The sequence below is a fragment of the Zonotrichia albicollis genome, chromosome 8 (assembly GCF_047830755.1).
Source record: "Zonotrichia albicollis isolate bZonAlb1 chromosome 8, bZonAlb1.hap1, whole genome shotgun sequence".
In the NCBI taxonomy this organism is placed as follows: domain Eukaryota; kingdom Metazoa; phylum Chordata; class Aves; order Passeriformes; family Passerellidae; genus Zonotrichia; species Zonotrichia albicollis.
In genome coordinates, this window is record NC_133826.1 from 23,526,194 (window position 1) to 23,548,662 (window position 22,469).

Genomic DNA, 22,469 nt, shown 5'->3' on the forward strand with positions numbered 1-22,469 from the left:
TTTAAGCTCCTCTGCTTTTTCTTTAAATGCAACTCTCTTGTAAAGACAGTATCATCATACACAGGTTCAGAAATTCTTGAAATAGTTTCTCTGCCTGTCTTGTTTGGGTTTTTTTTTTAATCAAGGTCTGTTGAAGCCCACAGATAGGCTTTTCCATAGTCTGGATATACTAATTGTAAATATTACATAATGCCTTTGTGTTTTCTTTCATAAGTCTGTCTTTACTGGCTTCATCCCTTTTTAAATGATTTAGTTGGAGAAATCTGTAATTTTTTCTTATTACAGGCTGTAGAGGAGCACAAGTTGAAGAAATATGGAGTTTGGAGCCAGAGAACTTTGAAAAATTGAAGTAAGGCATATGGTTTTTATTCACATTTGTCTGAAGTCCCTGAAGGAATGTGTACTAAACTCAGGTGTATTTTTGGTGGATCTGTTGTTTGGGGCATTTTGTGTTTGTGTTTTTTCCTTCAGTTTCAACAGAAGTTGGGTAGGATTTTGATTTAATGGAATACCTGGCAGTTAAATTGCTTTTCGTTAATGCTTTGGTACTTAATCTAGCTTAATCAGGTTCTGAAAGAAATGCTGATGGTAGCTAGAATGTGGAAGTAGATTTGTAATGATTTTTCCATTAGCTTGCCTTAGAGCTCTTAACAAATTCTTGAGTGAATTTCCTTGCCTTATTCCTTGGGTTCCTTGCTTTATCTCCCTCTCTCCTCACATCCCATGATGTTGCCTCTGTTGTCTTAAATAATTTTCCAGTACTTCCATGCCTTTGTAACTCATTTTTCCTGCAGAACCATTTCCATGTGGATGTGAAGGCAAATAGATTTTTTATAACTGATAATGACTGGTGTCATGTGGAACACTTTTGCCCTCATTAAGCAACATTAATTCTTTTAATGTTCATGTGTGAACATGCTGTTATCCATGTTTACGTGCAGGATTTTAGGAGGAAAATATCATTTAACCTGGACCATACTCTTGTATCTTGTGCAAATATCCCATACTTGTAGGATTAATCTTTCAAAAGATGCAGGAATTGGTACAGAGGATGTACTTCTGGAATTTTTGACTGAAGATGTTTGACCAGCAACACCTGAATGGCAGAAATGTTGCCTATTAATTGGTTTATGTGCTGTCTGCACCATCAGAGCATTTACCTGTTTGTTCATTAAGTGACAGCTTTGCATATCCTGGAGATGTTTTGTCTTTCTAGTCCTGGGGAATGGCCAGCTTCCATCCTCCCTTCCCATTTACACCTGCAATATTTTACACAATGTATGAACACTGGGAGTGAAAGGATACAGAATCCTCTTTGTTTTCTAAACAGCAGCTCTGTAAGCACACAGTTTGGTGACTGTGAGTGGGCTGGCCCAGCCTCATCCCCAGTGGGTGCAGCTGTGAGCAGCAGGTGAGCAGCACTGACAGCAACGAGCCATGGAGTGCCCAGGGGCACTGAGCAGCCACCAAAGGGAGCAGAGGGCACACAGGGGCAGGGCACCAACAGGAGGGGATAAAAGGCTGGGCTGGAGAACAAGAAGGGCAGAGACTTGAAGCCTTCTGATGTGACAGGGTGTTACTCTGTGGGCTGAAGCTTTCTGAAACTGGGTGGTGATACCCTGTGTGTTGTAGCTGTCTCAAGTGTGACACGTGCTGAAGAGAGAATTCCACTGAGAGACTTTGAAAAAATGCATCTCAGATTTCTGGTCAGAGCTTAGGAAAAGTTTCTTGTGCGCTACAGGCGTATGTTTGTCTTTTGTAGCAAAACCATTTCTGGCCTCTTTTTGGTGATGACCTTAGATTTAAGTTGATGAATAAGTTTTTTTCTTACTGTAACTGAAGATTTTAAGACCTGTTTTCTTTATTGATAAATTTTTGGGTTCTGGAAATACTAATTACAGTGCAATGTGTAGTAAAAGCTGTTTACTATTCAGGACATGTAGTCTGAAAGGCAAGACACATTTTTACTAGAAGAGAAAACTGGGTTTCTCTTACTTGTGGTGAGCTAACTCAAAGCATGAAATTTTGGGAGAGCTCCTCTTGGGCCATTTTATCTGTGTCTATAAGGATTTCCAAAACATTTGTTCTTGCTCTTGTGTATGACTGACAAATGCATTGATAGCTGTTTGTCACTAACCAATTCAAATGAAAGTTCTGCAACTATAAAAGTTGCAGTAACCAGGAAAACTGGTCCTGACTTTTGAAAATTAGTGGCTAATTGCTAATTCATATTGGGATTTGTTTGTTTGTTTGGGTTTTTGTTTGTTTGTTTAGCATTTACAGAAAGAAACCTGAATTGTCTTTTGTCTAATTAAGAGAGCACATCTGAAAATTACAGTGCACGTTCCTGGTATTTAGAAAGAATGAACAGAATTACCATACCAGCATGCAGCTAAACTACAGTACAGATAATTTTAATATTTTTCATCAGTATTGGTGACCTTTTTACTATAAATTTTGTTTTTCAGGCCAGTACATGGGCTGATTTTTCTCTTCAAGTGGCAGCCCGGAGAGGAGCCAGCGGGTTCTGTTGTCCAGGATTCCAGACTGGATACAATATTTTTTGCTAAGCAGGTATGAGAAATTCAGTAATTGTTTTAGCTATATAACGAAACATAGCTTTTAATAAAAAAAAAAAAAAAAGACAAAACAAAAAAGAGCTGGCTTTTTGTTAATATGTACACAGAAATCAGCATTTTGCAAGGTTAAGTAGTTTCAACAAATTCTGAGAGTAGGAGCTGTGTATTGACAAAGCAAATCAGTTTAATCTATCAAGTCTGACAAAAATTGCAGATATGGAAGAGTAAAGCTCTTATTTATTTGTCAGCCCTCACCTATAAAGTAACTCAGTGTTCTGTGCAGTAGAAGTGTCATGTGGTAAATGTTCTCAGCAGGATGAGCAAATTACTTCTTTTGAAACCACTTTCAACAACTCATTAGAACAAATTTATTTTGATCCTGTTTTTATTTCTTACTTTTCTTAAATGCTGTGAAGCTTGGGCAGTATATGTAGGATAATGCTTTCCTTTAAGGGTTTGCAGACCATTTTGGTATGCAAGTTTTAAGTATTCAAATCAGAAATGTGAATTTAAATTAGAAATCACTGGGAAATTGGTTTAGCTGATGTAGTCCATTGTGTTTTACTAAATACAGAGTAGTACTGAAATTTTGTCTTAGAGTTAACAGACCGCTGTGTGTGCTTTTTGCAAGAAAGAAAAGCAAGAGAAAGTGATCAGAATGAATCAGTAGGAGTATTTAATATGGGTATTTATTACAAAACATTGTCATCAAAGGGCAAATTATTAGGATTTCTGTGAAGACTGTTACACGGTGTAGTTGTTGGGGTGTTAAGGGTGGGGGTTCTGGGGGGGCTTTTATTTTTTTCATTGGGTTTTTTCTTATTTCCCACCACAAATGCAAATTTTGAATGTAAATTTCAAGATATGAAAAAATGTATTCACACTTCCAGGTAAAAGTATAGAAATATGGAAAACAATGCAAATAGTCATCCTGGCCACACTGTACCTGCACTTCTGTTTCATTCCTTTTATAATCATGCTGTTGTGGATCAGCTTTTTCAATGCTGCTTCTCTTCATTCTTCCCCTGCTGTAGCTCTTGAGTCCTGCCAAGCCCTGCCCAACATTTTTATGATGCAGTGATCAGTAGCAGTTTACTAATTGGAGTTTGGTAGCTCTCATAGACACTGGTTTAGGTTGTGATTTCTGTCTAACCAAACATACTGGTAGTAGCCATGGGCTGTAACAAAAGAACAGCCATGAGGCAAAGAACTTAAAGGAAATCCTTGATGTAGCTTTCAAAAGGTAGTTCCATGGTGGGAGGAAATTACTCTGATTGGAATCTAGAGAGGGATTTTTTTGGAGGATGTTGGGTTTTTATTTTAAATGGAAGGTGAATTTTCCCTCACTCAAGGGGTTTCATCTTGTTTCTTGTGAGTAGCTGAGGTTGTCCTAGAATTGCTGTTCTTGTGAATGCTGAACAGTTTTTAAGCATTTGTCTGCTTGCTCCACTTCTTTTGCCTTTTCCACCCCCTTCCTTTTTTGAAGCTTGACACTGTGTTTAAATGCAATGGCTAAGAGGAGCTTTCTTGAGATTTAAGATGAGATTGTAGAATGTACATCACAAAATTTGGAAGATCTTAGATTTGATAACAAGCCCCACAAAATTAAAGGCTAACAGTGAAAAGTCTTCTTTATTTTATAGTTTTCTTTGAAACACTCATATTTTAATGTATTCTTAAGCTGAAACCTCCTTTTTAATTGCCCCTTTCCTTTACCTTCTGCCTTTAAAGAGAGTGTGCTGGAGTGACTCTTAGTTTTAGCGTGGAAAGCAATTTCTGGAAATGTTGACTCTTACAATAGTACTGCCTGGTTATGCCACTTGATGGCGTGGAATAGATGTTTCAAAAGTCATTTGCATCAAGTTTAGAATTAGAATGTTTTTCTTTTTTTATTGTTATCTGTCAGTCAAGTGCAGTGGCTTTGCAAAATTAAAACATTGCTTAAAGACATCTATATGCTTGTGTTTCATTTCAGTTCAGTTTTGCCTGCACTGAGCTATTGTGACTGAACAACTAGAAATAGGTGCAGAGAAATGATTATTAAAAGTAACAGAAAGAAACTGCTTTGGATATTTTGGAGTAATCTGTTTAATACCAGTTTAGCTCTGGTGACTTTCACACTGCAGAAAGTTAGCCTGGGTTAGGGATCCAACTTGACAAACAATCTTTTGAGGATTTAGTGTTTTCTTGAGCGTGTCAGATCTTATAATTTGCTGCTGCTGAGAGCAGGGTGTAGTGAAACACTGTGAGGCAGTGAAGCTGATCCCCCAGCAGTTCTCTGTGCATGCTATCTGGGCAGGTCTCTGCTGTACTGTGAGATGTACTGCTGTACTGTTCAGCAAGTCAGGACAAAACTGGTAAGTGAGAGAACAGGGGGTTCTTTATGGTAGTGCTGAAGTTACTGCACTTCTCAAACCACAGTCTGGATCCTTCTGACTCACCCAGGAGCACAAAGCAAGATGAGCATTAGTATTGAATATTTGTGTTGTGAAAGAGCAAGTCCTCTCAGCCATCGTGCAGCTGGGTTCATGTGTCTTTTATTTCCTCTTTATGTTTTAACCTAAATTTTGTGCGTGCTTTGAGGGTCTTTCCAGAAGACCTTTTTCTTCATTACAAAAGGGATGATGTAAAAGTACACTATGTTCATTTGTAGGTTGGGATCCTAGAACAAATAGATTGGTTAGGACAATTTTTATGACATTTAAGGTTATTGATCTGTAGATCTGTATCTTCAAAACTGTCATGACACTGGAGCCTGAAAAATCTCAACAAGTCTTTGCCTCTCTTTTCTCACACATTTTCTTCTTTTAAATGTTCCCATCTGAAGACATTTGGTACAATTGGTTTTACTGCAGACATGTTTTCACGTGTCTTCATGAATCCTGTGTGAGCAAGACAAGGTTACTATTAATATACAACAAGAGTTGAGTAAAGGAGATAAATTTTGTTTCTGTTCACAACTTTATTATGTGTTAACATAACAATTTTAAAAATTGTTTTATTATGGGGAACTTTATTTAGAGGTAAAAGGCTACAGCTCTCAAACTGTCTAGTAAAACATCTTTAAAATTGCACTAGGAAACACAATTTTGGTAAGAAGCTTGTGCATGCTTCCATTTTCCTCATTTCCACTTCCATAGTGATGTTGTAGTTGAATCCCAAATGACAACTAGATTTTGTTCCAAGTTATATCACGCCTGTGTTGGGGGGTTGAATTTTGAAGTCTGTCTTGTATGCATGCATATTAAAAGGGTGTTTTTAATGGTCACTTTTATGTGCACTCATGTTAAATTTGGCCTCCCTGTTATGCCTAGGTATGGTTTGGTCCTCTGGTTGAGGCCAGAGAACTCTGGATGATCTTACATTCCCTTTGAGCTAGGATACATAGGCACCATGAGGTGAGTTAAGGATACAGTTTCAGCCTTAACTCAGAATTTCCTGATTTCTGTGTTCCGTCAGTGGGCCCTTGCTGTTGTTTTCACACACAATGGATACATGATTACAGCTGCTCAATATATTCAGCTCCTTGCCACACTCTTTGGAGGAGCTGCATTCTCTACTGAGCACTGCAGAAGTGTGTCTGGGCAAAAAATAATGCCATTGTTGCAGATCTGAAACTACTTCTGAGTTTAATAAATTCTTCAGCTTTTAGTATGTAACTGTTGGTATCCTGCCTTTCCTAGGTGCCATGTATTAATTTTATTTTGCATTGTCATGACAGAACATTAACCTCATTAATTGGGAATACCTTCAGAAGCAGTGTCTTATAAATGATACTGTTAATAGCAAACCATTGCTCTCTAGTTATGTTTATGGCACTAATGGAAGTATATGTATTTTTTTAAATTTCCAGTACTTGATTGATTTCAAACTCAAATGACCTTTTCAGATTTGGTAACATTAACATAGACCTGTGTTAAAGCTAAGTTTGGGATAACAGATAACTTACAAGAAGTACAACTTCAAGACATGAAACAAATCAGAAAAAGATTTTCAGCTATTATTCAGTAACTGAATATAGCTGCAGAAAGATTATATCTTTACTCCAACAAAATTTAAATAGAAAAAATTATATTTGGTTTCTAAACGAGAATAAATGGTGGAACTTCATGCTAAGGCTGAATTTTTCATGTTGAGCTCTGTAAAACTCAACTGTTCTGTAATGTTGGAATGTTCTGTAAGTGAATTTGCTGGTTATACTACCAATTGCAGCCCAGGCTTGTCCACAGCTTTTTTGAAAAGCAAAATACTTAATCCATCAGGTAGAAGATGCGAGTCAAGAATTTAAAGTGCTTCTGCCTGAAGTTGATCCAGAAGGTCAGATGTGATCCCTAGAGAAAGGTGCATGGTTAGGAAGTCATGCATCTTACTCAGAGAGTGGCCTCATCAAGTGGTTGCTTGGTTTAAGCTGAACTTCACCTGGTGATAGGTCAATCTTCTCTTGATGCATTTCTGTGTATGCATGTTACTGGTTTCTTTCAAGTATTGTGAAACACCCCTTGAACTTTTGCCTACACAATCTTTTAACTCTGAGTGTCTGCTTTAAGTTGGAGTCTTGAGTGTTGATCAATCTAATACCTCACCAAGGCATCTACACCCAGGGACACACTGGATTTTTATGTACATAAGCTCCATTTCCTTCTATTCCTCTGCTACAGGACTGTTGTTGCTGCCTTTTCCTTAACTCCTGCCTCTCACTTGACTGAAGTGCTAGAATGTATTTCTATAATGTGTTTTCATTTCAATAGTTGGAGGCTATTCCCGTCAGATCCACATCTTCTGCAGTGTTTTCTAGCAGTCAGACTTTGTTTAGCTTGGTCCTTTACACTTTGTCAGACTTGTTTCACAATGTAGTTGGAATACAAAACATGCTTGAAGGCCAGTATTTGATGAGCCCATTAATTCCTTGCAAAGTCTAATTTTTCCTGACTTTATTTTCTGTTTCAAGCTGTTGTATCCTGCTATACAAAATCTCAGTAAATTTCCTTTCCTTGTTTTGAAGCCATTATTGAGTTGTCTGCAAAGAGCAACTGATTGTTCCATTTTAATTTTTCAGCAAAATTAGTTGCCATTCAGTCCTGTCTCTCCTATAATGGCATTTGCAACTACAATTTGCTGTAGTGACCCTGCCTCCATTGTAGCAGCACAGGTGATGTGCCTTCTGCTTCTCTGTCAGCCTAATTACACTGCATCAGCTTCACCCACTCTGATCCACTTGAGATTTCCCTGCTTTCATCCTAGCACTGCCTTACCACTGTCTCTGCCAACATTCTTTAGCTGTATCTCAGAGTCTTTAGTTCTTTTTCCTAAGTTACAGTGTAATTCAGTGTGCCATTCTGCTGCTCTGGGAGTTGGAGTTTTTCTGCTGCTGGGTCTTCATTTCAGTGCCCTTGATGGATTTTCCTTGTATGTCCCTTATTTTGCACCTGTGTATTCTAGCCCTTAGCTGGTGTACCTGCACTTGGTTTAATTTCAGTTTTGGCTGCTGTAATCAGTTCTGTATGTGTAGCTGACTCCCTTGATTACTGTTTAAGTCAACTAGATTGTATTTTTCTTAAATTAAGATGTTTGGTTATTTATCATCTGTGTATATACATAACCTGAACTGAGAACACCCTAAAGTATAGAAAATAAATTTATGATATGGTTTTAGTATTAACATAGTAGGTTTTCCTTTGTTAGGACTAGCCTCAATTGTGAAACAGGTTGCTTGGGTTTTCTCTTTTTTTTTTTTCCCTCCTTTCTTGTTGGAAGTGGTTTCACATTCATGGCCCTGAACTAATTTTCATATTTTTATACAAAAGTCACATCCTCTCTGAAAGTTTTAAGTAGCATTTTCAATTGCAAAATAGTCTCAAAGACTAATGATACATTACTCATTCCTAAGCTCTCTGAGAAAAAACTGCTAATATAAAGTCTTGTATTATGGCCTCATACCATTTGATAACAGAGCATTTAGTTAAATCTCAGATTAAATAATCCTTGCAGCTTCTTTCTTTTAATATGGGGTTTTACTTTGGTTATTGGTGAACAACATTAAAGATACGGCTTTTATACAAAGAGGGTTGTTTATATTTTCTCCAAGTGGAATATTTAACACTGAAATGTCCAACTAGTAACTTTAACTTGAAAAGGATAGCTGTATTGGGCAAGTATGTTATTCAGCTAACCATCATTTAAACAATATATACATCCTGGAATGCTTTTATTAGTTTATCCCTAGAATACTTGACTTTTTTTGTCCAATAGAACCTTTTAATAACAATTTTCAGTTCCATAATGTGTTTTATTGCTTCAAATTAAATTTTTTGAGCTCTTACTCTTAGCAGGAGATCTGATTATTTGAAGGACTTCTCTTGGGAGAGTTGACTTTTTGTTAAGAACATAGATAACACAATTTGGGCAACTTGCTTTGAATATTACTGTGTGTTTTTCCACAGGGATACAAGGATTTATGTCTTTCATTATTGACTTTAGAGAGATGGTGAGGCAGTGGAATGGCAGTTTCTGAGGACAGCTGTGAGAGATGAGTTTTATCAGTGAATTGTTTATGACAGCATGCAGAGCTGATTTTATCATAGCAGGGGCTTTTCTGTAGCTACCCAGGCAGCAAATCCAGTCGGTGTTAGGGTGCAGCTCTCATGTGAATCAGCATAAGTGTGTGTGCAACAAAAGCAAACACAGTTTGGAGTGAACTTTTATCACCAGTGCTGACCAAATTCTCCATGCTTTTTTCTAGGTCATTAATAATGCCTGTGCAACTCAAGCCATAGTAAGTGTGCTGTTAAACTGTGCTCATCAAGACATTCATCTAGGAGAGACCTTGTCAGAATTTAAAGAATTTTCCCAAAGCTTTGATGCTGCAGTGAGTGACCAGTGCTTTCTGCATTTTGAGTGTCACAATGTTACAGCTCTGGTGGTTTACAGGTGTTTTGTTACTTCCTTTCAGATGAAAGGTTTGGCACTGAGCAACTCAGAAGTGATTCGGCAAGTTCACAACAGTTTTGCCAGGTAACATATGTTTTAAATCTGGCCAAAATTTGAACAAATCCTTTTTAATCTCAGGGGTTTTTAAATTTTCTTTGCAGGCAACAGATGTTTGAGTTTGATGCAAAGTCTTCAGCAAAGGAAGAAGATGCCTTTCACTTTGTAAGCTATGTTCCTGTTAATGGGAGGCTATATGAGCTAGATGGCTTAAGGGAAGGACCAATTGATTTAGGTAATTTTACATTTTTGCTGAACATCCTTTATTTTAACAGCGGCTTTTTGCACTTAATTGGTCATATGTTATAGGTTCAGAGCAAATTATTTATTAAAATAATATCTTGAAAGTTTTCTGAATGTGCTGTAGGCTTGTACTTCCTTGCAGTCATTTGTATTGTTTTAATTTTGTTGGTCTGAAAATACCATTTCCTCCCTGCTTCCTCCATGTCGCTGATGCTCTCTCTCTTTTCATTTAGCAATCAAATGATCAGGTCCTGCAATCCCTTCCAAAACCTTGATAGTTTTGTTGCAAGACAGAAGTTTACATAAAAGGAGAATATTTACAGCTGACTCGAGACACTTTTTTCTTTTATGTGGCTTGTGTTTACACACTGGCCTCTTTCTTCTTAAATAGCAAGTGTTTCCCTAATGAAAGAAACACTTTTAAAAGAAAGGTTTAAAAGAAAATAGCTTTGTTCTCTGTAAGACAGGCTTCTGTTTTGTAATCTTTCTTGAGATGTGTGCCCTGTTGAGTCTTGAAAAGCTCTGCACTGCCTATCATGTCTGTACTTTAGAGTCTGATACATTGTCAATGTCATGTTCCACACTCCATTCCCAGAGTGTTTTCCCAGATTTGTTGACAGTTTTAATTATGTTTAGGCTGAGCAATTGCATCCACATAGACAAAAGCAAGAGTTAATATTAAACATCTGTACTTGTCCACAGTGTTTTCCTTTGCTGTCCACTTCAATGTTGTCATACCAACTAGTTCCCCTTGTGTTATAAAAATATTCATAACATACTTTCCCCCACTCCATTATTCCTTCTTATCAGTATCAGCAAAGCAAATGTTAAAATTTAGCTTTGTTCCATTGCTTTGGTCACTGCATTACCTAACTGTGGTTATTAATAAAACATCATCTACCTCCTGAAAAACCACTTCAGTAATTTCAGACTGTAGTAGCTAAGGAAAAACTTCTACATACTCTGAAGTTGCTGCATAAGCCTGAATGATATGAGTCAACTCTGAAATAAATTTTGCCGTGATAATGAATTTTTTCCTGTGTTAAATTTTGCAAAGATGATGAGTTTTTCCTGTTTCCCCCAGGTGCATGCCATCAGGATGACTGGATAAGTGCAGTGCGGCCCGTCATAGAGAAGCGCATACAAAAGTAAATGGTCGTGATGCCTTTAAATATAGCACCTTCCCTATGCTTGAAAATTCCTTTGGCTTAACTTCCTTAGTTAAAGGACTGCTGCTGAATTTTCTAAGCAATGGCACTTATGCATCATTTCTTTATGCATGTCACTGTGTGACTTGAAAACCTGTTGCCCAACGTGATGCAGATGTGATGATAGATAAATCTCAAATACACTGTGCTGTTGCAGAATTAATCCAAGTAGGTGTCTGTAGGGAAGAGAGATCCTACGAGTGCTCTGGAAAAGAAGGTTGTTATCTGTAACTCAGCTGTGCATCTTTGTGAGTGGAAGCTGAGAGTGACATGACCATGAATAACATTTGCCTATGCACTTCAAATTATTACAGTCATTCTGTCCATACAGCTGGTATATAGAGATCTGAAGTTTTTCTTAGGAATGGCTTGTCTTAGAAATTTAAGCTAGAAAAACATACTGTGAAAATTTGCTACTTTTTAACTCTGTTTCCAAAGTGCAGTCGCAAATTTGTTAGAAATAAAGTTCATTTTATGCCATTTTTAGAAAACAATTCTAAGTTTTTGCTTGAAGACTTTTTTTTTGGTTAAGCAAAACAGGAGTACCAGGTTGTTTTTGGAGAACTTAACCTCCAAAAGGCCTGCTAGTCTAATTGTTGAATGCACTTCTCACACTGTGTGGAGAAGTCTGCAATATTTTCTAACATGTAATAGTAATAAGAAAGTAAAAACTATTGTGTGAAGCATCTTCTGTAAGTTCTGTTGTCATGTTTTCTTTTTTGGACAGTTTATGTATTTGTTTTGTGACCACAGACAGGAATAGTCAATTTTTGTGAGAGAAGGTAATTAGGAGTTACATATTGGATGGAGTTAATTTGTGGTCTGATTTTATTTTGTAACAAGATTGGATCTGTAGCACAACTTAATTTAATAAACCTGTATAAAATTTTGTTTCCATGAAATGCAATCAAGGCTTTTGAGTTGTCATGTTGGTACCTAATTTTGAAAGCAGGTTGTCTTTGTTGTTTTGTTTTTCTGTTCCTCATTTAGATACAGTGAAGGTGAGATAAGGTTTAACCTGATGGCTATTGTGTCTGACAGGAAGATGATATATGAGCAGAGGATTGCAGAGCTACAGCAGCAACTGGCAGAGGTAGGCCATGGAATTTCAATTGCTAAAGTATTTCCCTGATAGTTCTCTGTGCTGGCTTTACTATTCACTTCCCTTCCTTGCTCCCAGTGGAGCAGCAGCACAAAAAGCAGGGAGTGATTGCTGGAGATGTGTCCAGCACAGTGTGGATGCACTCAGTGCTGCAGCTCTGAGCTGAGCACTCAGCACAGTGCTGACCATGTCATCTTGACTTTCTGCCTTGACTCATTTGCTGTGGAGCTGGAACTGGTTTTTTCCCAGTACCTGCTTGTAACTAACTGCACAAATTCCTGGTATGTACCTATAATGGTAAACAAAACTGCATCTTTCTGTGATAGAAATACCCTTGAGACAAAACTTGCTTTTAAAAAAGTAAAATTTAAAAATTGAGTAACATCATCAATTTAAATTTTTGTTTTATGGAAGGAGGAGCCTATGGATACAGATCAAAGTAGTAATATGTTAAGTTCTATACAATCAGAAGTTGCAAAATACCAGATGTTAATTGAAGAAGAGAACCAAAAATTAAAAAGATATAAGGTATGTAGTCTTTGCTTTTCTGATGAAATTACTGGAACAGTTTTAAGATCAAGTCAGCTTTTATATATATGTGTGGGAGCTTTGCAATTAATGTGAAGGAACTGGATGGGGACTAGAAAATAGTTCAGCTATATAATAATTATGTTCATGCTTTTAATTTACTTTTAGATTGAAAATATTAGAAGAAAACATAACTACCTGCCTTTCATCATGGAATTGTTAAAGACTCTAGCAGAGCACCAGCAGTTAATACCCTTAGTAGAAAAAGTGAGTATTTCCTAGCTGACAGTATATTACTATAATTCTTCATACCTTCTCTTTTAAATAAAAGAGCCCATGTCATTTATTCTTCCAAGTTCCTTGGCCAGGGATGGCTCCCTGCACTCCCGTGGCAGCCGTGGCACAGGGCTGGGAATTTGGTCCCTCTCTTTTCCCTGCTCCTGTGCTCATTTACTGCCTTGGGCTTCCCCTTTCTAAGGTATGTGGCCATTAACATTGATTTACTGCTAAGGTTTGTATTAAAACTTTAATGAATAAGCGTGTCTACCACTTTGGCAAGGTTGTTAAACTGGTCAGGCACTTGAACTGTAGCCAGCTCTGTGCTAACGTGCACTTATGTTTGAGTGCCACAGGCAGGATCCCTGATTTTATACTCACTGAGAAAGGTTCTCTGAATTACTATAATGAAAAAAGAGCTGTGTGTTATTTAATGAGTACATTCTTTAGCTGAATTTATTTAGGAAAGTACATTTGCAGGCTTGTAGTTTTTAAGAGAGTAACTTGTGGAATTTTAATCCAGTTTCATGTTAACAAAAGTCATTGATAACGCCCATCAAGCTGCTTTCACAAGTAAATTACCAGTGAATTAGTAGTAACAGATCTTAATTCTAAATCACTGAATTAGATGCTGTTCTGTTCACTTCAATAAGTGGTAACAAGCAGCAGCCTGATTCAGAATTAACTAATGTTTTGACAGAAAGCTGTTGGCCAGTATTTCTTCTGAGTTGTCCCCTCTTCTTGCCAATCTGTTTCTTAAGTAAATTCATAAGGAAGAAAGTTCCAGTTCCTTACCAGTTTGAACTATTTATGATTGATATGAGAATCTGTCTGCAAATATTTTGACAGGAGCTTTTGTGGGGGTTTTTCCCACTTATTTAAGATCTTGATGCATTTCAGAGTTCAGTTTTGATCATCTGTATGTCTGAGTGCGGTGTTTTCTTGTGACATAAAATGTTTCCATTAGGAAGAGTTTTTTCTATGTAAAATGAAATTGTATAGAGGTATGAAAAATGAAAGTTTAAATTATGTTTTTAAAATAGTGCTTTTCCCCTAGAGAAGTTACCTTATCTCAGTTTCTTTTGCAAAATTTATTTAAACCTGTATTTGTAGTCATTCAAATATCCAGAATGACCTTCATCTTGTCAAAGCTTGACATCATCTCCCCTTGTTTTCTAGGCAAAAGAAAAACAGAATGCCAAGAAAGCTCAGGAGGCCAAATGAAGATGACTTTGCAAAACACATACAGTTACTTGCTTCTGATACTATTTTCATGACAACAAATAAAGCTTTTCATAAACTTCAATTTTTGTCCAGTGCACGTTTGCCAGTTGTAATGGTTTGTCCTGTACTGTTTGCATGGGTCTGACTCTTCCTTCCCCTGCATCCTGTGCATGTAGTACTGCTGAGCAATGTTTAGGTTCTCCTGGTCACATTCAGTATTTAACAGTCTGTCTGAAAGCTTGGGAAGTGGACCCAGAAATGTGCAACGAAAATGTCCCCATTTTGTCCCACTGGAACATGATAATGATACAAATGCCAGAGGTTTAAGTATAAGCATGAGCTTTCTTTGCTCATCCCTACTAACAGTTACAATCCTGCCAGTTGTTCGGTGACATAGCCTCTGTCTTTGTTTTGTTTTTATGAAGTATGTGTCTAATTTTTTTACAAAATGGAAAAGTATTAATTTAGCTGTAGAAACATTTGCAAAGACCAATGTATAATCTCAAAAGAACTGCATTGCTTTGGTAGAAAAGATAATAAATATTCCCATTTTTATTTTGGCAAACTTTTTTCTGTGGTATTTTATTATGGGACAAGATGATTAGGATATGGAGGTCATCTGCCTTGTGACTTGAGTATGCATTCTAAATTCAAGGTGGAAAGAAGGCACACTATTGTTTTGGGGAGTTAATATTCCTGGATGTAAGGTTTCCTCTTCTGGAGTACGTTCAGTGTAAGTCTTTAAAGCACTGTTTCATTTTTTTACTTTGAGAAGTAATCTAAGGACAAAGGTGATGGAAGATGGTTGTTGATGACAATGTTGCTGTGTCCCACAGACCAAAGGAAATAGCTGGGGAATGCAGTTCACTGCGTGCCCTGCAGGCAGCATGTGAGCTGTGAACAGGTTGTTTTGGTATGGATAGTAACATTGCAACAATACACACTGCTTGAATTACTCACTGTCAGTGTATGTGTGTTTGTTTAGAAACTTCCAGTTTCTTCCTAAAAGACTTGAATAAGAAAGGAACAAGATACAAAATATTCTGTTACCTGTGGTTCTTTGTATATATTGCATATATATTTATATAAACAGGATAAAATTTTGGCTGAAGAAGTAAAACAGTGTGCTCTTCACTCTTAGAAGGATCTCAAGTCATTGCCATGGCTGGAAAGGTAAGCTTGGTTTGAGAAAAACCTGAGATCCTTATCTGTGGATATCAATTTAAGCTTGGTTTTAGAAAAACCTGAGATCCTTATCTGTGGATATCAATTTTGTACAAAATTCATCATGTTAATGAGAACATAAACCCTTGTGAGAGTTTCTTACTTTAGTAATTCACTGCAGCCTTATTGTCCAAGGACATGGAAAGACTTGCAGCGGAAGAGACGTGTCTCTGCTTTTAAAATTACACTTGAAACTCCATTTCAACCTGTTGAAAATATTGTCTGTCTTTTTAAGTGGTAGCCTGATGACTCCTGCTGTACCTTGTCATCCTTGAAGAATTTTGCAATTGGATATTAGATGTCAACTTAAATTTGTACTGAAGTAATTTCATTCTCTCTTACTGCTGCACTTGGGCACAAAAGGAAAAGGAATTTTGCTGAAGCAGATGATTATTTTTGCAATTATCAACAAATTTTAGTAGTAATTGTTTAAGAAATTAGGAAACATATTGCAAGCAATCTTTCTGGATTTGTCAACAGACAAAAAAAAGGATGGATGTCAAGATGAAATTTTAATAAATTTGTTACTCTGTGTAGTGAAAAATGCTTAGTTTTTTAAAAAGGCTGTTTAATGCAGAAGTAGAACATTTCAAAACTAGTGTTTTCTGTTGCATTATGAATCTTTTTCTGATCAAACTTGTGGCAAATTTTTTACTTTTTTTGCAAAATTCACAGAACCATTTTTTTCAAAATGTGTGTCTTGGCTTTAAAGGCCATTATTTGTATATTAGGATAGGGTCATGTGAATGCAGAGCTGGACAGGAAGCTGATCCTGGCTAGGCTGGGATACAGTTCATTTTCTCCTTGGCAGCTGGTGCAGTGCTGTGTTTTGGATGAAGAGAAAAGTGTTGGTAACACACTGATGTTTTCAGTCATTGCTAAGCCTCCCACAGGGCCACAGTCTCCTCTCAGGCATCCCCCTCCTCTGGCATGGGGCTCCTCCATGGGCTGTGGGTGGAATGCTGCATCCCTGGGGACCTCCATGGGCTGTGGGTGGAGTGCTGCATCCCTAGGGACCTCCATGGGCTGTGGGTGCAATGCTGCATCCCTATGGACCTCCATGGGCTGTGAGTGGAGTGCTGCATCCCTAGGGACCTCCATGGGCTGTGGGTGCAATGCTGCATCCCTATGGACCTCCATGGGCTGTGGGTGCAATGCTGCATCCCTATGGACCTCCATGGGCTGTGGGTGCAATGCTGCATCCCTGGGGACCTCCATGGGCTGCAGGGGCACAGCTGCCTCACCATGGTCTTCTCCACAGACTGCAGAGGAATCTCAGTTCCAGCTCCTGGAATGCCTCCTGCCTCTCCTCCTTCCCTGCCCCTTGATGTCTGCTGTTCCTCTCACATATTCTCACCTGGCTTTTCTCTGGCCACGATTACAACTGCACAACTTGCTTTTCTTTACTCTCAAATCTGCTATCACAGAGGTATCACCAACATTTTGAACTGGCTTGGCCTTGGCCAGCATCATCTCTATATTTGGAGCCACCAGGGATTGGTTTTGCCAGACATGGAGGAAGCTTCCAGCAGCTTCTCACAGAAGCCACCCCTATAGCCCCCCATGCTACCAAACACCAGGCCATGCAAACCCAGTACAATTGGTTTCTGCCTCTGCCTCCCAAACCTTGTGAGTTTTAGCAGCTACACCTGAGAGATCAGTGAATGACCCTGTTTGCCCTCAACTGCTTTTCAGTGCTTGACTCATCAAGGTAGGGTAGAAACAGTTTTATCTTGTCTATTAATTATGCAAATAAGTGCATACCTGCCCATGTGCTTCCTGTGGAAGGAAGTCCAAGGAGAGGGTGGGGTTTGTGTATGAAAATACAGGACACTCCTTTTCTTGTCTTTTTTCTTTTCCCAGAGCACTATGTTAATGGCAACAATGATAAGAAAAACAGCTGCCTGGGAGAGTCTGTAATAAACTGCCACCTGAACAACCTTCTGATATCGAATTGCTGAAGTCCAAGTACATTCAAGTTGCAATGACTAAGGACTTCAGAAGGAAGGTAAGTTATTTTATGGCTCATATTTTTCCTGCAGGTAACACAAGTCTGCCTAGCAAAACCACAGAAACACTGGGGAGAAACAGACTGGAGCTATGTGGCCTTATGTACAAGAACAAGAAGTTTCCCTAACAGCAGAAAGTGTGCTTCTCAAAATAGCTGGCATTTGTTGACAGGCTAGGACTTGTGCGTTCCAAGTGCCTCAATGAGCACATAAAAAGAATCGATTCATCTCTGAGAAACTGGTGACACTTGCTAAAAATAAATGAGTTTCATATCTCCAAAATGTATACACAATGTAAGCTCTATCTGTGCTCTCAGGATGTTCTGATCTTTTCACTGATGTTTTTCTTTAGCAATTATATCAGTAGCTTATGTAGAAAAACAACATCAAAAATAGCTAACTCACCAAACCACAAATACTATCTCTTTCTGTCTGGTAATAAGAGCCAGTTCCAGGATTACTAACTTTCACTCAACTTACACATTTCCTTCAGTGATTTTCCTTTTTCTTCTTCTGTAAATGCTGCTTCTTTCACCTGCTAGACTCAAAGAAGAGTAGGGAACATCATTATGACATGTCAGATTATAAAAGCCTTCAAGAAAGCTTGAAAAAATCTTTTCTAAACAATAAAAAGATAGCAACTTTAGCCTTACCAGTCCTCCTTACTTAGCAACTTTAAGCCTTACCAGTCCCTCATTTTCTCCCAGTTTTATAGTACATGAGTAAACCTGCCAGAAAAGAACAAAAATTACATTGTTAATTTAAGTGGTTTTCAGCTTTATACACACACACACACACACACTGGCTTTCTTATAAAATATAATTGCCTTGATTGTTTATCATCCCAACATAGATGTTACCTTCCTAAGCCCATTAAGAGGCTGCTGTAAAATGTAGTGCAGCAATGCTATGAAGGAAAAGAACAAATTTCAACCAAAGTACCACTGGAGCAAAGAAAGGAAATAAGGAAATACTTCTGCTTTTCTGTTGAGACAGAATAGAAAAGGAAATACAACAAGAAGTCAGGTGCAAGATAAAGAGGTGGCAGCATATGGCACCTGGCAGAGGCTCCTGCCCCTGCCAAGGGGACTCAGAGGCCAAGGAGATGGTTACTTCAGCAGAGGGCACTGGAGTGACAAGGATGTGCTGTGGTGCTGCCTCTGCCTTGCTCTGCCTAGTGGAACTACAGCCTGCTCTGCTGCAAATTCTTCTACTTTCTGTTGTTTCACAATTTTTATCCCAAAAAGAGAGATGTGCTGAATGACACTGGAAGCTCTGGGGTTGGAGCAAAGCAGGCAATGACATATAAGCAGAAAAGGCAGTAAGGAGGAGAATCTGGTACTCCTGAACCAGCATTCTGCATCCCACAACACCAGTGGGACAAGGAGGATGATGAGATGGGATGCTTAAGGAAGTGAAACCTCTAATGAGAAATCACCAAAACAAAGTTTCTTACCCTTCTTATAATTACTTCTTTTTCCACAGCAGCTGCAGTCAGGGGGCATATTTACATAGACCTTTGCATTCCAAGTAGGCTGAAAACACAAACATTTATAATTGTATTGGTATTCTACAAATTTATTATGAACAGCATCAAAGAACTGCAAAAAAATTTTTAAACAAATCTGATGTTTTGTGGGTTATATAGTATTATTTATTTGTGCAAATTGTGAATTTGTGAATGCTTGGGAGAGAATCTTTCAAGGAGGAGCACTCATGTTACATATATGGACTTCACGTTCCTTTAGATCCTCTAGGCTTCTTTTATACAAGGGAAATGGAAGCCTTGTCTGTTATGTTGGAGATACCACAGTGTAAGGCTGCATTTTGAAATTGTATTATTTAAAATAAGCAAATAAAACTAGCTCCAATAGTTGCATCTGCACCCTGGGCTTGGATGACATTTAGCATGCTCTCTAATGAACACTGGATTTTTTTTCAATTATTATGTTGGATGGATACGGTTTTTTCTTTTTGTCAATGGAATTTCATAAAAGTGCAGGAATTTAGGTTTTGTTAACATGAGGTTCAATTTTTTTAACATGATGGTCAAGCATATACAAGTGCTAAGGATTTTCTTTTTTATTATCTGTGGTTTAGAATTTTCACTGTGTGAAAAAACCAAGGACATGCTTGCAGCCACCTGGAGAAATATTTCATTCTTCCATTCTGGTATCACAGGTTTCAAAATGAGAATTTTTCCTCTATCAGCTTTACAAGTCACATTGCTAACTAAAATAGCAAACTGAAGCACTGCCAAGACATTTAAAAAATACACATTTCTTTTTTTAAAGACAGCTATCCTGGTACCACAGTTCTAGAGCAGTTTTATATGGAAGGAGTAATATAAAAAATTGAATGGTGAGATGATACCATTTGACAGTTACATTGGTATTTTAGGTATTTCTCTCCGTCATAGAGGCTAAAATGGGGAGTCATTTTTAATTTGAGGAACATTACTAGTGTGGCCACAAATGTCACATTTTAGAACCATGCCTACACACTATTCCCTTTTGGATGGGAAAAAGGAGAGAAACATTTGAAAATTGAGACTATATGTGGTAGAATAAAAACTAATTCCTGTGGGCTTTTAAGAACATAAAAGAAAGAACAATGTAAATAAGTGGAGATGAATTCTAGCTGATTTAATGATAAGCTGAAATGATATTTGAAAACAGTAATCCTAAAGGCAAATAACACGTTGTGTTTCAAATGCTAAAAGCAGTGTGTCACGCAGGAAGAAATGCTGCGTAACTGGGGAAGGCAGCCACTAAAAATAACCCAACTTATCTAGTGGCACCAGATCCCAACTAGAGAACCAGCTCATCTGCAAATGTCTCAACTTTCAGAAAACAGAACAAAGAATAAACATCAGAAAAGCCTGACTCTGATGGAAGTGTAAAGTGGGGTTGGAGAATTGAAGTGCTCATCTGTGCAGTGTTACATAATAAGAACAATAAGGTGATTTCATATCCCACTTCTTTAAATTTCCACCATGTATTACTGTGGTAACCTATGCTACTGAAAATTGTTAGCATGCTCCTAGAGGCAATGCAATTAAATGTTGAAGGAAAACACAAACTACATGAAAAATGAAGCCTTTCCACAATACAGGAACAAAAGACAAAGTGGTAGAAGTCCCCAGACTGAACAGACATCAGAACACTGTACAGTCACTTGCTAGAAATAACAGGATTCAGGCCCTGACCATTTCTAGCTTCTGTGACATTAAACCAAGGTTGCAAAGAACACCTACCATTTTAGCTATTCCTAATGCCATCTTCTGCTTCTAATCAGGGCACTGACAACTCCAACAAGGTTCACATTTCTACTGTAGCATTTAAGGAGGAGTTTGCAAAAGATGGCAATTGTTGATTGAAAGGTTTCAGTGGTTGGAAGCACCTTAAAGCTCATCTTATTCCAAACCCTGCCACAGGCAGGGACAACTTCCACTAGACCAGGCTGCTCCAAGCCCTGTCCAGTCTGGCATTGGACATTTCCAGTTTACACTTATTTTCTAGCTCATAGTAAAGCTCTTGCTAAGTCAAAGATGCTCTTTGTAAATATCCTAATCTTCTGTGTTTGTAAGATCTCAGTACCTGTGACTGTGGCTAGAAAACTCCATTTTCAGAAATAAATAGCTTTTCTTAATACTATTTTATTTAAACACTGATCCTTGATAAGTATTAAGGTTGTTTTGGTGGAAAAGCTAAATAATAGAGATTATTTCTTTAGTAAAACAGATAGAAATAACACTTTTAGTTACTAGCACCACATTTCTTGTAAAGTTAATGAAAATCTGTCTATGGCCAGAAGAGTCAGAAACAAGAACTGAAGGATAATCTTGCCCTATGTAGTTTTTCCCTGTGTGTAGGAATTTCTGTCTTCTGCATGTTGCAACCCAGCTTTCTTTTGCAGGCCTGCTCTCTCGAGTCCCTGGCTCTGGGCATGGCTACTTCTGACTTGACAAAGCTCTATTTATATTGTATTTCCAGGTCATGCAATGCTGCACTAACAGTAATACACTGGGTGCTCCTTACAGGGTTATGAAAGGAATACAGAAAAGCAGTGATTTCCTACACAGCATCCTGCACAACAGCATCACAGCAGGATTGAATCCCACAGAGCCTCTAGCTGGGCATAGACATGATAAAACAGATGGGCAATAAAATGGGACCACTGAATACTATTTTTGGTCTCTAAATATAGCTTTCTTAGTATTTTACACCATATTCATGCTCTCATAAACAGGCATCAAGTGGATGTTACTTTGAAATATCCTGATGCTAAGTTATTAGCTCTTGTAACAATTTAAAACAGTCAGTACGTGTTTCGTAAATGCTGCAAGTCAAGTGATTGCAAGACATTCTATAATTTCTTTTAAAATTTCTTCTGTATCCCAACTAGTTCTGACTGTGATAGAGGAAAGCTTGGAGGGTCCCCAAACCTCTTACCTATGGTGTTGGTTAAAGCAAAGGATGATGTGTGTCCTGCAGCACACAAAGCTACGGGGGACCTTCTCCAGCACGGAGTCCATCTCTACGCCTTCACTTGGGACTGGCGGGCAAAACCCCGAAAAGTTTGCCCTGTACGGCCACGTAAGAGGGAACTTAATTTGCGTTCTTTTTCCCTGAAGTAAGGAAAGTAACCGGCTTGAAGCACTAAGGTGTGATGTATGAGGCAACCGCAGGGTCGCCAACAGAGGCTCCTGAGGGAGAGAAAATGGCGGGCGGGGGCCCTCAGCAAGCTCCCAAAACACAGAGCGCTCCCCGGGAGCCACTCCGAGTGTGAAAAGCCTCGACCTCCACCCCCGAGCCCGCTAACTATGACAAGAGGAGGTAAGGAGGGGAGGAAAAGACCCCACCTGAAAGGAGGAAGGTATCTGACATTGGAGACCGTCCCTGACAGAGCGCGAGGTACCCTGCCCGAGACGGGCGGTAGCTCCCCCGCCCTGCCCTCACGGGCTCCAGGCCGTGACTCGGCTATTTCTCCCCATCCCGTCCCGTTCCGTCCCCGTCGCGTCCCGGTTGCGGGGGAAGGCGGGCGCAGGAAGGGGCGGGTGGTGCGGAGAGGGAGGGAGGGAGCTGGGCGG

At 38.5% G+C, this 22,469-nt stretch overlaps 1 protein-coding gene and 1 long non-coding RNA gene across 21 annotated transcripts; one reads left to right on the plus strand and one right to left on the minus strand.

The window, feature by feature from the left end:
• The first annotated feature begins 2,468 nt into the window (after positions 1-2,468).
• On the plus strand, positions 2,469-14,226 carry UCHL5 (ubiquitin C-terminal hydrolase L5). Of its 4 annotated transcripts, XM_074546281.1 has the most exons (10): positions 2,469-2,574; positions 5,894-5,977; positions 9,319-9,444; positions 9,529-9,590; positions 9,668-9,798; positions 10,891-10,954; positions 12,005-12,107; positions 12,531-12,644; positions 12,813-12,911; positions 14,100-14,226. In XM_074546281.1, exons 4-10 carry the CDS (start codon positions 9,529-9,531, stop codon positions 14,142-14,144), a joined length of 618 nt encoding a protein of 205 aa, XP_074402382.1. In that variant the 5' UTR covers positions 2,469-2,574; positions 5,894-5,977; positions 9,319-9,444; the 3' UTR covers positions 14,145-14,226. The 4 variants fall into 4 exon arrangements, with proteins under 4 accessions (XP_074402382.1, XP_014122533.2, XP_074402380.1 ...); XM_014267058.2 differs by lacking the exon at positions 5,894-5,977; XM_074546279.1 differs by lacking the exon at positions 5,894-5,977 and having other exon boundaries at positions 9,319-9,351.
• On the minus strand, positions 14,226-22,467 carry LOC102065951 (uncharacterized). 17 transcript variants are annotated; one of them, XR_012581415.1, is made up of 6 exons: positions 22,242-22,467; positions 21,832-22,007; positions 18,834-18,912; positions 17,858-18,105; positions 17,133-17,235; positions 14,226-16,630 (listed from the first exon to the last, which is right to left on the minus strand). It is a non-coding gene; the product is annotated as an uncharacterized LOC102065951 (long non-coding RNA). The 17 variants fall into 17 exon arrangements; XR_012581417.1 differs by having other exon boundaries at positions 14,226-16,589; positions 17,783-18,105; XR_012581416.1 differs by having other exon boundaries at positions 14,226-16,346; positions 16,542-16,589; positions 17,133-18,105.
• Between the last annotated feature and the right edge of the window lie 2 nt (positions 22,468-22,469).